Source organism: Girardinichthys multiradiatus, chromosome 11, assembly GCF_021462225.1.
Source record: "Girardinichthys multiradiatus isolate DD_20200921_A chromosome 11, DD_fGirMul_XY1, whole genome shotgun sequence".
Lineage (NCBI taxonomy): Eukaryota > Metazoa > Chordata > Actinopteri > Cyprinodontiformes > Goodeidae > Girardinichthys > Girardinichthys multiradiatus.
Genome location: NC_061804.1, coordinates 9,192,799 through 9,209,259, shown reverse-complemented (window position 1 = coordinate 9,209,259; position 16,461 = coordinate 9,192,799). Strand labels below are relative to the sequence as shown.

Below are 16,461 nucleotides of genomic sequence, written 5' to 3'. Positions count from 1 at the left end.
CTTAGAAATGGATGTGTAACCCATTCCAAACTGATAGACGTCAGTGATTTTCAGAACTGTTCTTAAATTTCCTTAGATTGGGACATCATGTGTTCCTTTTTGAGATCTTTTGGCCTACTTCCTGTTTCTGACCAATCATTTCGTGATTCTACAGGACTTGTGGAAATCATATGGCTTGTGGAAATTGTACCATAAAATGTGGTTAATCATAGTTATGTTGGAATTTTAAAAGAATAATTATTGAATAGGGTTATAGGGTTAAATTTGTTTGGACAGCCATTCTCCTTTATTAAAATAAATACTTATTTAAATCATTTGGTTATCTTTGTCCTATATTTAAAAAAAATATTGATAATTTGAAACATTGAAGTGTGACATTAAAGTGTAGGAAGGCAAAACATGTTTTAATAGTACTGTACATAAACCAAAAAATAAAGTTTGTGACAACTGTTGTACATTAAGTGTGAATTTCTGCTGCTACTAAGATAGTCTTGAAACCTTACTGTTGGATTTCCTTTTGTCTGCTACAGAAACCAAGAGCAGTAATGAATAGAAACGTCTTATACTGACGTCATTTAGTGATGAGAAAATATTTATCTCATAAACTTGAGATAATTAACCTTGTTTCACCAAGATAATGGGGAAATATTATTAGTCAATTTGACCTAGAAATCAGTCAAGCTGAAAATGTCACATTAAGGAACATTCATCCTTCACTGATCATCCTCGACACAGTGATAATAAAAGCACTTTAAAAACACAATAAACACCCATTATGATACTATAATCAGCTGGTTATCTTGTTTTCTTGGTTAAACATCAACAAGTTGTCTTTTATACAATCTATCAATGGATGCTTGCTAACAGTCGTGTCAAAAAAACCATACAAGTTTTATTTCTTATTATATTCTTATTTATTTATTATCTAATCTTTCAATGATCTGGCAAAGATCATTAAAAAAACAGTTTATGTGTAACAAATTTACCCCTTTATGATAAAATTATATTTTCATTGCTTTCCAGTCAGGCTTTTGACCACACCACAGCACTGAGACTGCATTGGTAAAACTTTCTAACAATATACATCTTAACAGCGAACGGTCTATGTCTCCTGCTGCATCTAAAAGAGTTGATTACAACATACTGCTTGATAGCTGGAAAAATTTACATTATTAACTGGTTCTGTGCTAAACTGGTTCAAATCTTGGGTAGACAAGAACTACTTTGTTTCATCTGGTAATTATAAATGTGGGTGCATAAAAAAAAATTCTGGCATTCCTCAAGGGTCCATTCTCGGGCCACTATTACTTAACATAGATATGATCTCCTTAGCCAGGTTGAAGATAATAAATATGTCTCCTACCAAATGCTGACAACACACAACTTAATATATCTGTGTCACTGCATTACCCTAGTCTACTACCCTCACTGAGTTGGTGTCTCCATAAGAAAATAAATGTATGGGTCAGAATTTTATACAGCTTAGTGCAGATAAGACAGAAACCATGGTTTTTGGTCCAAAAAATGTGGATTGAAATCAGCGCTCAACTAGACTTAATGGGACTTAAGACCAAGGTTCGAGGTTAATTTATTTGAACCTATAGGTAGATTTGTTTTGCAGTGGTTCAAAATGCACTAGTAATCTGGAAAAAAAAAAAAAAAAAAAACATCTTAACATAACCAGAACTGGTGCATGCCTTTACTGCAACAATATCTCTGCAAAATATCAATCAGGCCGCTGCAGCTCATTCAAAATGTTGCTACCAGAGTCCTGACCAACACCAGAAAGATGAATCGTATCAGAATAAGTTGTTAAATCATTACACTGGCTCCCTGTTTGTTAAAGAACAAGTTTTAAAATGCTATTGGTCTATAAAGCATGACATGGTTTTAGGATGAAATTTCTGAGATCTTTTTTAGATTTTTGTTTACTGCAGCTCTTGATCAATCTGACTAACGAACTGTTTGAAAAAATTTTTTCTTTTATGCCTTTAATACCTGTATATTGTTAGCCTCATCGAATTTGAGGCTAACAATGTTTTATGCAATAATTTTATGCTTATACTTTTCTATCAGTAAAAGGTTTTTTTTTTATATTTATTTGTATTTTTTATAATTATTCAAATTACCATTTTCTAACCATTAGTGTCATGTTAATGGCTAACTGTTAGTTTTGCCCAGAGGCAGGCTTACCCACTAGACAGATGCACTGTGTGGGTGACATTGTAAGATTAATTTTAGTAGCGCTAAAAAATAAAAGAGACGGACAGTAAAAGATCTTTGCAAAACAACCAAAGGGAAAATGTTTTTTTGTTGCGGTCACCATAATGAGATACAATGTATGTAATTTACATGGAATCTGTAGGATTAAATTGAATTGACTTAGTAAAGTGCCTTGAGATGACATGTGTTGTGAATTGTCGCTATATAAATAAACTGAAATAAATGTATTTTAATTCTGACTTGTGAAACTGATTTAGACTTGGGCTTTTAGTTGTGAATACAACTAAAAGCAGTAAATTGTTACTGAAATGTTGCATAACGCAAATATTTCATTATGCATGTTTACATGGACACAAGTAATGAAAATAATGGGCCAAATAAAAATGCATCATGTAAACGTGTCAATCGGACTATTGTGATGTGGCTCGATCAGAACGAAGTTTTATTCTGAATGAGAGGTGTGGTTTATGCCAACCACACCTCTCATTCCGCCACTTTTTCTGCCTTTAGTGGAATACTCAGAGGGATGTTAACTTCCTCCTGCTCTCTCATCCTGTAATGCAGGAACCGCAACATCATGTGTCGGTGAGCCTGTAACTTAAATATAGTAACCGATAACGCCTCAACCATCCTCAGAACCTCAGCTGGGTCCATTCTGGTCACTCACAATCCAAGACACTTCTGCATTTGTTCCACAGAAGAAGAAGTACAACTTTATCTTCTTCCGTTTGTTCCACAGAAGAAGAAGTACAACTTCTTCTTCTGCAGTTGTTGCAGGTAAATGTGATAACTCTGCGCATGTCAAAGAGCTTCTGTTCTGAATAAAGCTTGGTGCATGTGAACGCACGTCATGATCGGATCATTTGATTTTGCCGCAAAATAAACGGTGTATTCAGATTTATTTATTTATTTCTATCCGATTCGAAAGCTTGGTTATGCACCCCAGCTATCAGTGAAAACAGGTTACAACAGAGCAGGGATCTGAAAAACAAACTGCGGATACCACCTTTTACTTGTACCATCTATAAACAATAAACTACATGTATGTCTAAGATAACTAAGGGTTAAAACAAGCAAAGAAAAATTAAGGGGCCCATGTCTGTATTTAGCCCTTGGGCCCCAAGATGACTAAGCCCACCTCTGGCTTTCCGAGAAGGACCAAACAACTAATCCTGTAAGACAAAAAGAGAGTAAATCAGTTCAACTCAGGCTGGAGGAATGCTGCTCTAGCCTCCATGATAAATGACAGACATGTTGGGGGAAACTCCTACCCGGTTCTGTGATTCTGTTCGCCCGTAAATCTTCCTGCAAAGAAACAGACCACCAAACACCAAACTGTCGACTGCTATATTTCAGCTGCGAGACATTTTTATCATATCAAAAGAACAGATCTACTATTCAGTCTGAACTTATTTGTAAAGTATGAACGTATCATATGAAAGAACAACGCGTCAGCGCAGCAGTCATTTCTGATTCTTTGAGGCTCATGTGTTCCTAAACTCAGATGTAGCCAATGATTCAAAGGGTCTTCAGACTAAACTAAATCCAACAAATACAAACACAAAATGTAGCTCTGATGCTGTTTTACTTTCCGCTGTTTTGTTTAATCTAAGAGTTTTTATATTCATCTAAATATTTTTGTCATATTTTACACGGTAACTCATTGCAGCATGTGCACTAAATTAAAACTGTACATCTGCTGTTTCTCAGCTTTTCTTTTGGTGTAAAGCTTAAAGAACTTTTTTGGTAATAGCAGGTAATAAATTATACTCTAAACTAAATTTAGATTTTCTGTTTTATTTAGTTCTTTCAGTCGTTCAGTGGCTCTAGAATCAGAACCAGTAAAGCAGCATTACTGTAGGTTGGAGAGTTCCTGAACTTCCGCACTCAGGAAATAATCTGTATTTTATAAATTTCATCTGGTAATTCAGCTCATTCCAACACTAAAATTCAAATCAACAAGTAACAATTTCTTAGAAATTTCTTAGAAATTGTTACTTGTATTCACACTGCCACAAACCTAAATATATGTCATTGGGATTTTAGGTGTTCGACCAGCAAAGAGTAATGCAAACGTGAATGGAAAAGAAAAATTTTCTAACAAATCAAAATGCGAAATGTGTTGTATGTGTTTGTATTCAGCTTCCCTGAGTCAATACATTGAAGAACCGACTTTTGTGGCGATTCCAGCTGCAGGCCTTTTGGTTTATGTCTCTACCAGCTTTGCAAAACAATCCAAGCTCAGTCAGATTGGATGTGGAAGTGTCTGTGAACATCTATTTTTGGAATCCTGCCACAGATTCTCATTTGAATTTAGGTTTTGACTTTGACTAGGCCATTCCAACAGATGAATACGCTTTGATCCAAACCATTCCATTATATCTCTGGTTATATGTTTGGGGTCGTTGTCCTGCTGGAAGGTAAACCTCAACCGCAGTCTCTAGTCGTCTGTAACCTCTAACGCAGGGGTGTCAAACTCCAGCCCTCAAGGGCCAGGGACCCAGGCCCTTGAGGGCCCAAGGGACTTTTTGAAGAGTCCCATGTCCAACATACCTGAAACGAAGGACTGAATCACCTCCTAATGCACTCAAATTCTACAGAGTCCTGCTAATAGAGTAATTATGTGATTCAGGTGTGTTGATAGAGACACATCTAAAAGTGGCAGGACTCCAGCCCTTGAGGACTGGAGTTTGACACTCTAGCAGGTTTTCTCCCAGGATTGTTTCTGGATTTAACTCCATTCAAGAAAAGCATCCCCAGAGCATGATGCTGCCAAATACAAGAATTACTATGGGGAGCGCATGACTAATAGTTGTCTCGGTGACCAATTTTCCAACTGAGTTGCGGATCTCTTTAGAACCTCCAAAGTCCATGTCTTGGTAGGTCTGCAGTTGGTCTATTCTCTCTCCATGTTCAGATGATGGACTGAACAGAGTTCAACACTTGGGATATTGTTTTAGAACCTAACCCTGCTTTACTTCTCAACAACTTTCTCCCTGACCTGTCTGCTGTATTACTTGGTCTTCATGAGGCTGGTTGTTCACTAATGTTCTCCAAGACACCTTTGAGGCCAGAACAGCTGCATTTATAATGAGAATAAATTACACACTGGAGGGCTAAATTTAGCTGTGTAGCTGTTTCTTGTTCAGGTGAGTCAGCAGAGAATGTAAACTGTGATATTCTGTCAGACTTAGTCATCGTTTTACAAGCAGGGGTTCAGGCCCCAGGGTTGATAAGTCCGCATGCTGCTAAATAAAGCCACATGTCTTCAGGTTGAGGTCAACCCATCAGCCTCTGCAGGCTGGATCACTTTCAGCGTGAGGAGGAAAAACGCCAGCTTGGAGTGTGCAGTAAGGTTTTTACAAGAAAGCTGAGACAACAGACCTCTGACAGCAACCTCACAGTCTCCAACCATTATGAACCCCTCTTTCTACAAGGCAGTAAATATGTTTTTATTACTCTCAGCAGGAATGCATTCTTTTTTCTATAGTTTTGGCTGCTGAAGCTGATTTCAGGCCAAGTTTAAGTAAATATATGATGCATCACTGAACTCTGTAAAACCTGACTTTTTGTTTTAAAATGAAATTAAACATAAGTAGGAAACTGTCAAGTTTTTATTGTAAACGAGTACAACTGTGTGCAAAAAAACTACACTGCATCTCTAATTTTCTAACCAAATAATTTGTTTTTATGTCCTACATAAGGCAAACTAAAGACAACTGGAGCCTAGTTTTTATTATTTGCAGGTGATATGTTAGATTTTTAAGTGTCTGGAAGTTTAATTTGTGAATTTCACTTATCTTCTGGACCTTTAATGTTTTCCTTCTAAACAGATGGGCAAAACATATTATTCGTGTCCATTTATCTGTTAAATAAAGAAGTGTCAATTTTTAAAAAGGTCAACATGAATTTTCTATTTCTTAAAATAAATTTTTTTGATGGCCTGATAGATTTAGGCCTAACAAAAGAGCAAAAAGAAGAAATCTGTAAAGGGGCAAATACATTTTTCATAGCACGGTAAAAGATGTAGAACAAAATAACAGAGTTAAAAAGTATGTTTCTTACTTAAGATCCAGACATTTTTTGGCCTTTCTAACATTTTATCTGATGTTCTTTGAAGCAGCCTGTTTCACATGATTCTCTTAACCTACCTTTTCGCTACAAAAAAAACCCCATAGCTTTAAGTTGCATCACTTTAAAGCTATACACACTAATTAAAGTCACTTCAAATAAAAGATAAATCTGTGCTCCTATTCCTCTCAGTCATGGCAGTTTACCTGAATTAAATTTGCAGGGAATCAGGGAAAGGATTCTCTTCTTTTTCAGCACAGTACTGACATTCTGTCATCCTAGTTGAGGCCACTCTTACACCCTTTCTAGTCGGTTTCCGTAGATTCATTCCATTTGGTTGAACCACATCCAATTCCAATTGACGGTTTGAACCCCCACTCCGTGTGTCTCAGTCGTTGTGTCGTTGGGCAAGACACTTCACCTGCCTTGCCTGCTGATGGTGGTCAGAGGGCCCGGTGGGGTCGATAGTATGGCATACCCACAATTGTCAGTCTGTCCCAGGGCAGCTGTGGTTACAATGTAACCTACCATCAACAGTGTGAGAATGCATGTTTGAATTACTGATTGTAGTGTAAAGTGCTTTGTAGTCCTCTGACTTGATAAAGCGCTATACAAGTGCAGGCCATTAACCATTTCAGGTTGCTCTGTCTTGCTCCCCTCTGTATCTTCTTCTTAGCCACCAAGCACAAAAATGTCTGCACCTCTTCCTTTGGTGTTTCAGAGCTTCCATTTTTTTAAAGCTCAAAATACACTTAGTCACAGCGTTGTGACTTTTTACAACGGGGGTCTGATTCTTTTAAGGGAACTAGTGATGCCACCCACTAGCTAATCGGTGACCAACAGTCATCTGGTGTTGTGTTTTCAGCCCGATTTGGCTCGCTTGAACCCTTGCAAAGGAGGTACTAAAAATGGGGGAGGTACCAAGTAACCTTTACTAACGGAAAACCCTAAAAACAGCCGAGCCACACTGAATAGGTACTAGTGGAAAAGGATCATAAGAGATTTATAATTTGTATCAGAACAATCACACTAATTGGGCCATTATGGTCACTAACGGGGCATTTATGACATGTGAATTCCTGGCCCTACCCTCTATTCAGCTCAGTGTTTGGTTCATTGTTGCTTGATGATCCAAACACGTCATAAATATATGAGTTTTTCTGGTCAGATGTCCCAGGAGAATTGAAGACAAGTCGGGGCTGCAGAGTAAGTGTAAGAAAGATCAAACCTGAAGCCACCTTCTCTATTTATTGCTGTTTTTTTATGTTTGACAAGAAAAAGAAGCCATATATGTGGGCTGAGGGGAGTGGAGCTGGCCTAAATAGACCCAGTGGAAAAGGGGCATGTGAGTCAGGAAAAAGTTGGTTTTTCTAATGGATACCACAATTTCCAGTAATATTTTCACAATTTTATATTTTTTTGGCATCAAGCAGCCCTAGTTTGTATTGCAAATTTCATTCTAAATTGAAATGTAAAATGCCCCCAGCATCAGAACTTCTTCGAAGTGCCTGGTTACATTTTTTTCATGAAAATGTACCTACTTCAGTGGTGAAATTCCTCTTTGTGTGCACAAAGCACTTCAAGGATGACTGCTTCAGCAACCCTCACCAGTATCAAGGATTTTCTTGAAGACTTCTTCTGATTAAGGGGTCACTTCATTCGGTCTATGGAAACAACAAACATAGCAAAGCATTAAGCTGCAAATAACGTTAAAATGACTACAAACTTTATTTTAGGCATGCATTTATTGTGTTTAGCTGTGACGTCCTGGCCATTGTTGTGCAGCAGGATCGTGCCTTCTGCTTATGTTATTGCAGTGTGCAGCTTTTAGCTCCTTGAGGACATAACCTTCCTGCGGTTTAATATTATTATTATAGGGCCTTGCGAAAGTACTCGGCCCACTTGAACTTTTCAACCTCTTGCCACATTTCAGGCTTCAAACATAAAGATCTAAAATTCTAATTTTTTGTGAAGAATCAACAACAAGTGGGACACAATCGTGAAGTGGAATGAAATTTATTGGATGTGTCAAACTTTTTTAACAAATAAAAAACTTAAAAGTGGGGCGTGCAATATTATTCCGCCCCTTTACTTTCAGTGCAGCAAACTCACTCCAGAAGTTCAGTGAGGATCTCTGAATGATCCAATGTTCTCCCAAATGACTGATGATGATAAAAAGAATCCACCTGTGTGTAATCAAGTCTCCGTATAAATGCACCTGCTCTGTGATAGTCTCAGGGTTCTGTTCAAAGCGCAGAGAGCATCATGAAGACCAAGGAACACACCAGGCAGGTCCGAGATACTGTTGTGGAGACGTTTAAAGCCAGATTTGGATACAAAAAGATTTCCCAGGCTTTAAACATCCCAAGGAGCACTGTGCAAGCAATCATATTGGCATGGAAGGAGTATCAGACCACTGCAAATCTACCAAGACCCGGCCGTCCCTCTAAACTTCATCTCGAACAAGGAGAAGACTGATCAGAGAAGCAGCCAAGAGGTCCATGATCACTCTGGATGAACTGCAGAGATCTACAGCTGAGGTGGGAGAGTCTGTCCATAGGATAACAATCAGTCGTACACTGCACAAATCTGGCCTTTATGGAAGAGTGGCAAGAAGAAAGCCATTTCTCAAAGATATCCATGAAAAGTCTTGTTTAAAGTTTTCCACAAGCCACCTGGGAGACACACCAAACATGTGGAAGAAGGTGCTCTGGTCAAATGAAACCAAAATCAAACTGTTTGGCCACAATGCAAAACGATGTTTGACGTAAAAGCAACACAGCTCATCACCCTGAACACACCATCCCCACTGTCAAACATGGTGGTGGCAGCATCATGGTTTGGGCCTGCTTTTCATCAGCAGGGACAGGGTAGATGGTCAAAATTGATGGGAAGATGGATGGGGCCAAATACAGGACCATTCTGGAAGAAAACCTGTTGGAGTCTGCAAGAGACCTGAGACTGGGATGGAGATTTATCTTCCAACAAGACAATGATCCAAAACAAAGCCAAATCTACAATGGAATGGTTCACAAATAAACGTATCCAGGTGTTGGAATGGCCTAGTCAAAGACCAGACCTGAATCCAATCAAGAATCTGTGGAAAGAGCTGAAGACTGCTGTTCATGAACGCTCTCCATCCAACCTCACTGAGCTCCAGCTGTTTTGCAAGGAAGAATGGGCAAGAATTTCAGTCTCTTTATGTGCAAAACTGATACAACTGATACTACAAAGTATCGCAAGGGGGCTGAATAATATTGCACGCCCCTCTTTTCAGTTTTTTATTTGTTAAAAAAGTTTGACACATCCAATAAATTTCATTCCACTTCACGATTGTGTCCCACTTGTTGTTTCTTCACAAAAATTTTTTATTTTATATCTTTATGTCTGAAGCCTGAAATGTGGCAAGAGGTTGAAAAGTTCAAAGGGGCTGAATACTTTCGCAAGGCACTGTGCATAAACAATTTAGCACAATAAGACTGGATGGACAAGTCTTATTGTTGATATCGTTTAATCAATTTGGGAATAAATAAATTGTATCTCTGTTATCAAACTTCAAAATGGAGTAAACGGGATGGAGAGGAACGCTCTTTGATCTGGAGGGGGGTGGCGTGTGAAGTGCCTCAGTAGCATTAAAAGTAACCACACCAAAACAAGTTGTTCTCAGACGCACCTCAGAACAAGGGTAAAAGAGGGGCCTTTGGAGCTACAATAATATCAAATTCAGACCAAAGCATTGCCGTTTCCATTTTATATAGACCACAACTGAATTATGGGAATAGGAGGGTTATGAGATGAAACTTGTGCCATCAGAAACTGAATTTGAATTGCTCAGACTGAATCTGTATTTGTGTAATTTGAAATTAAATGCATTGGTTTGAAAATGAATTTCACTAAACTGAAACTGAATATAATGGTTTAACACTGAATGTGTTCACTTTGAAAATTGCTTTGCTTGTATTGAAAATTCTGTTTGATTACCTTCACTTTCAGATCTGAAATTAAATTTTTTGTGTCACACATCCGGGTTCTTGAAGCCACAGATTAATCAAGCACAGATTTACTGATTCACGGATGTCATTCACTTTTGCTGGGTCCAAATTAAGGTCTGCATTCTTTTGAAGGTCGCATTTGTAGGCCGATAACGTCCTGGATGAGGCGGCGAATGCTGTCCAATCTCCAATGTTCCAACAAATGCGTCCTTCTTTTCCCCAGATTTGAAGCATGGGTTCCGTGTCCCACCCTATCCCATGATTCATTGCGGGTCGAAGTAGATTGTTCAAACGGAAGTAGCAAAGGCCGGAGGAGAAAGAAAAGCTGTGAATAAAATTGGATATATTGCACATTCTGTGAAACAACTGAACTTTTACAATGTTTTTAGACGAGGATGTAGTTGTGTAAACCTAAAATATCTGATCAGTTTATCAAAATATCGCTTAATTGCACAAATGCGCCGATGTGTTCGTCCGCTGCCCCAGCAGCCGCTCGCCTCGCCTCGTCAGTCAGCTTACCGGGTGGTTGAGGTGCGCTAAACCCCGAGAGAACATCTGACTCCCGGCACATTGTTTTCAAAATTCCGCTGGGTTTCTCCAATGAGTGGAAGTTAAACAGATATAATTCAGTCAGATGAAATCCAATATTAATGTTTGGTTTATTTATAATAATAATAATTATTATTATGCTCTGCAAATAAACAGATTTAAACTTTGTTCCTAAAGTTAATATGTTAGTGTTGTTGAAAGCTTTACAGAGAAATTAAACAAATGGTATTTGTCATCAATGTATTTTATCTAGAGTTAGATTTTTATATCTAGGAACACAAAAAATATGTTCAACATTTTAAATAGCTAAATAATGAAGATCATAAAACAATAACATTTTAAAACAAAACAGCATTATAAGCCATCAGCAATATGTAAAAGTGTAAATAAAAAACGGTGTAGTTAATTACAGTAGAAAGCGTTATTAACCTTCAGGCTCCATTTGTTCGGCTTCACAACTCTGCGCTTTCATGCTAACACGGTTGCTAGGCAACGGAAGTTATGCTGAGGTAAAGGCAAGAGAAACGTAGACCGACGTAACACCGGCAGCACACTATGCTAATCTGGCATGTTTAGCTAATAGCTACAGGTAGCATAAGTGTTGCTGTTTGACCATCATTTGCTTACATGACGTTTCTTATAGATGCTCATGTAGCTGCACTGCTCCAGTTCAACCTGCCGTAAAGGAGGTTTAACCGGATGTGAGACGTAAATTGATTAATCTGTGTTTGATTAATCTGTGGCTAACCTCAAGAACCCGGATGTGTGACACAAAAAAAAAAACAGAATTTTGAACTGAAATTGAAAGTAGTCAAACTGAATTTTTGCGCTCGTGCATGCATCACTTCCTCATTTAGCGTGAGGATGGTACGATGTTTCCGGTCGGTATGCGGAAGTGCCGATGTTATGGCTGAGTCTACGAAGTTCACAAGGTGCCTCTTGGAGTTACCGAAGTTTAATTGGTCTTTGTTGATGCTGTGCAGAATGGCACACAGCAGTGGTGGTTGGACCTGCTGTTGTTGAAAACGACAATTTTGCCCGTTTGCATGTCATGTTTAGGACATGTAAATGGACAGGTGATGAGTAGAAGAGACTCACATATAAATAACAAAAAGATTTACAAGAGCGGTGAGGTGACTAGCTAGCACAGCGGGCGCTTTCAGCGACTACCGGATGTTAACAACCATCCTGATTTTTTAGCGGAAATTACGTCACGTTCCTACGTGCACATAGCAGTTCCAGTTTAGTAAAACTCATTTTCAAACCAATGCATTTAATTTCAAATTACACAAATACAAATTCAGTCAGAGCAATTCAAATTAAGTTTCTGATGGCACAAGTTTCTTCTTCCCATAGAAGGTTTAAAGCATAATATGTCCCCTTTAATATTAATAGCATAAATATGAGATTTTGGCCCAAAATAACTTCTGCAGTGCTGTCATTATAAATGTACATGTAGACCAATACTATTGGCGGGTCAATAAATTGAACGATATTGGGATTATTTTAGTATCGGCAGTGAATGTCTGGATGATACACACTTATATATACACACTATTTTTCATACAGGCATATCTTCAGGCAGCACAGCGTTGCTGCCGATGTGCTGCCGTAGTGAGGAACATCGCGCCCACCTGTCACTGAGCTTCAGCGGACAGCAGGGGGCAGTAGTTACTTGTCTGCGGGCTATCTTGTGAAGGGAAACAACATAACCGCTACAGAAGAGCGGCTGGCTGGTCGCAGATTTTTTCCCATCTGCCACCAGCCTGGTTAACAAAGCCCGGAAACCACCCTGACACTCTCCCTTTCCCCCACACCCCCCCTTTTTTTGCTGACAGGACACCTGTAACCTGTAACTCTATGCGTTACATTAACGCTCAGCTTGGACTCCTGCTTACTTGCACAATGATCACCTGCACTGTTGTATTGCTCTTGCATCTTATACTGCTCTATATTTACTCTCACTCACTTAAAACTGTGCACTTATATTTATATTATATTGTAGATATGTTTGTACTGTTTAATTTGTACTGTATTGCACCGACTACGCCAAAACAAATTCCTTGTATGTCCAAAAACGTACTTGGCAATAAAGCTTTTCTGATTCTGATTCTGATTATTGTCGGTGTCCGGCGGTGGCGCGGGAGTAAAGCGCTCGACCCTTGTAGTGAGACCAGTGTTGCCAGGTGTACGATAATTATCGTATTTGTACGATAATTTTGCTCTCTGTACGATGTACGATCAATATTCCTAAAAAAGGCCAAATGTACGATAATTTGACCATTCCGTGAGTGTGTGGTGAATCAGTCGTCATCAGCTTATCGCCAACGTCTGTTCGAGTTGTTTTGTGAACCTTGAAGGCATCTGCGTCCGGATTCGGAAACAAATGCTGGAAATTCCAGCCAATCGTGCTTTTCTAAATGTGACCTACGTGTGACGTGATGCGTTGGCTTCAGAACAACGGCCATGATTGGCTGAATAGTCCACTGCGCCCGCCCATGATTGAGGAAAAGAAAAGAAGCAGCAGCAGAGCCCGGCACTGTGGGGCTGCAGCTGTTGATAAATCCATTCCGTACTGACGTCACAAAGCTGCGAGTACCTATTAGACGCTATTCAACACATCAACAGACTTGTTATTTTGGTTATGACGAGTGTACGATAATTTTATGTCTCTAGTACAATAATCCTACATTTCTCACCTGGTAACTCTTGAGACTACAGTCCTCACAGAGTTGAGTGAAGCAGCTTGACCCAACTGTCACGGGTTCCAGTCCCAAATCTGTTGACCTTCGATGCTTGGCTTTCCTATCGGTCTACTTACAAAATAAAGGCCATCAGTGCCACCAAAATACAAAAAAAAAAATCTTATTTTCCATAGCTTTTTATATTTATGTTAAAAATAATTGTTGAATGAAGTATAGCCCTTAGCTTCATAACGAAGCCTTCAGTTAGCTGTAGTTTAGCTAGCAGTAGTTTCTCACGGTCGTTAAAAACATTCGTGTTCATCAGGTTTGACCGCGTTTTATATCGGAGAAACGCTGAGCATTGTAATATTTAAATTTGGGTTAAGTTTTGTTCTTAGTTAGCGCATAACTGGTGGAGCCACAGAAGATCTTCAGAGAAATGAAATGGAGAACTTTGCGTCAATATGCTGCCGCTGTGTGCTCCGCCTGTTAACACTATGGGCGGTTTGTATGAGACTTGTTCATTCTTCGTCCGCTGCACCCTGCTTTTATTAAAAATAATGGAGAAACCTGAGGCTAAAGAAAGCGGGTTACACTGATGCTGACCGTTGCTGTCATAAATGCAACTTGTAATTTAAGGAAGGAGAATGTTTTTAAATTAATGACAAATTGTCTTTATAAATAAGCGAACTGAGCTCTGTGTACCGAGCTTTACTCAATCAGATCTCTGTAAAATCCTGTCATGTTTTCCTTACTGAACTGTAATGCAGGGATGAGAGAAGCCAATCTAAGCCAGGAGTCTGCAACCGTCTCTTTGGACCTTTTACTGTGGCTGTTAATGACTTTGGCAAAAAATGATAAAGAAAAACACAACTGTTTTTAAATATAATAAATGCAGATTTTAGCACTTTTTTCATTGAATAATTGCAGTGACTTGGCACAACAGAATGGCACTAAAAATCTATCTATTTTTCTTGTCATTAGGTTGGAAAACGTGCTTTTGTTTACATAATTTTTCACAAATTTTAACATCCCATACACCTTTTTGCAAAAAAAAAAAAAAAAAAATAGGCTTTTTATTTTAAAGCCTTAAAATAGTAGATATTTATTTTAAATTATAGGTTTTCTTTATTTAAAGCTCATGTAACATTTGCAGCGTTAGTTTTATTTAGCTGTTTTATTTAGATTGTAAACAGTTGCAGACTACTGGTCTACAAAAATAGCTGGAACTGGAAAAAATATACTTTCGTATTTTTACATAGATATTTTGAAAAAGAAGATAATTTTCTTCTGGGTGCTCAATGTTTAACAGTGTGACAGGGTGTCTTTTAAATGTGGGGTCTGAAAAACAGAATCTGTGCCTACTTTTAAAGTTTCCACCACCAGATTATTTGAATTATAAAATAAAAGATACTTCTCCAACCAGCTTACTTCAGTTTTACTCCTGCAGATGTTTCATGTGGCTTAAGATGACCAGATTCTGATCCAAAACATTTAAAATGACAAAAACAAATCATAGGCTTGGCAAAATGTTGTCAAACGTCCATAATAGAAAAACCTGTATATGTTGGCCTCTAGGTAAATTAACTGCTTTTATGTTATGTGCAAAAAGAAATGGAAAGTTTAAAAGAAAAATCTGCAGCAAATCAATAAACTGTACGGTTTTACTCAGCTGATTTATTGTGCAGATTAAATGATTTCTCACAACTAGTCCTTTAGTTTGAAAAAGTACAAAAGAAATGCAGCTGAAACAAATGCATACCTTCTCGCTGCAGCTTTTTTTTCCTAAACTGCAGAATAAACCTTACAACAAAACCATGGTACATCGCTTATTTCTTCTTGCTTAAGTAACACATATGTTGGACACAATCCACCCTCCAGGTCTCTTTTCTGGATCTCCTTCAAGTCTCACAGAGAATTAAATCAGTTACAGCTTTGTTCCCTTTTCTGAATCCTTAAATCCCAAATCTGTCAGAAAGTTTATGGTTAGAAATTCAGTCAGGATAAAAATCCAGTTTATATGATGAGAAAGGAGCTATGGACTGCCGTCAACACAGTATGTGTTTCTGAAATGATGCAAAGTGGACCCAGATATTCCAAAAACCTCCAGGTTATAAATGTGTAAAGGTCTCTTGAAGTCGTGTGAGTAAGTTAACACGCTGGAATGTTTTCCAGCTGTTTTGAACTAAAGCTAATCATTTTACCTCACAGCAATAAAAACCACATGGGCCATTAGCTGTGGAGAGAGAAGAAGACTAACAAACTAATATTTTACACGCTCAGAGGAAGGAAAAAAGCGGCCTGCTGGGTCTGAGCCTGAAATGGATCATCAGTCTGCTGGTTCAAAGTGAAGAAGTGCCTCGCTCCTGTCGAAGTCTTAGCCTAGGAGCGTCTACGGCTGCTCTGCGGGGCTGGCAGCGGTGGCCTCGTCATTGCTACTGTCCACCTCCTGCTCCATGGGGCTGTCCTCCTCCAGCTGCTGGCTGGTGTAGTTTGTGATCTCCAGGAAGCCGCTGGGCTCCACCACAACATTGGACTGGCTGGAGTCTGGCAAGATAGAGTACTGAGGGATCACCTGTATGGATCAAAGAAAGGTTTTTAGTTCAGGTTCTGGTAACAACAACCATGAGCCAATACGGACTTTCTGCTTTCACTGGGCAAAATTATGGAAACACTAACATAAATATTTCTCTCATAATTGCAGGGTTTCACTCAATTTTATTTGTTGATATTCAAAACTTTTCATATCTCATGTCTGGATTTCTCAGGAGTTTCAACCACTGGGAATTTAAGGCAGATGATTCTACAGAAGTCTGGCTTTAAATCTGGAACCTGGAAAAACCAGAAGATGAATGGATGAAAAGTTGAATGGACTGATGGATGGATAAAAATAATTGGATAGATGGATGAAAGGAAGCAGAATGCATGAGGAAGAGTTTGAG

General features: G+C 38.6%; 1 protein-coding gene and 1 long non-coding RNA gene across 2 annotated transcripts in view; both read right to left on the bottom strand.

Annotated features, from left to right (window-relative positions):
• LOC124876190 overlaps positions 1-11,567 on the bottom strand; it is a 38,150-nt gene extending 26,583 nt beyond the window's left edge. The window contains exons 1-2 of the long non-coding RNA XR_007040240.1: positions 11,265-11,567; positions 7,836-7,958 (exon numbers count right to left, since the gene is read on the bottom strand). This is a non-coding gene — a long non-coding RNA (uncharacterized LOC124876190). The remainder of the gene's footprint in view (positions 1-7,835; positions 7,959-11,264) is intronic.
• Positions 11,568-15,176: 3,609 nt separating this feature from the next.
• Positions 15,177-16,461, bottom strand: part of emsy (EMSY transcriptional repressor, BRCA2 interacting) — a 31,397-nt gene continuing 30,112 nt past the window's right edge. The window contains exon 20 of the mRNA XM_047378756.1: positions 15,177-16,094. Coding sequence (XP_047234712.1) covers positions 15,912-16,094 — 183 coding nt within the window. The 3' untranslated portion in view covers positions 15,177-15,911. The remainder of the gene's footprint in view (positions 16,095-16,461) is intronic.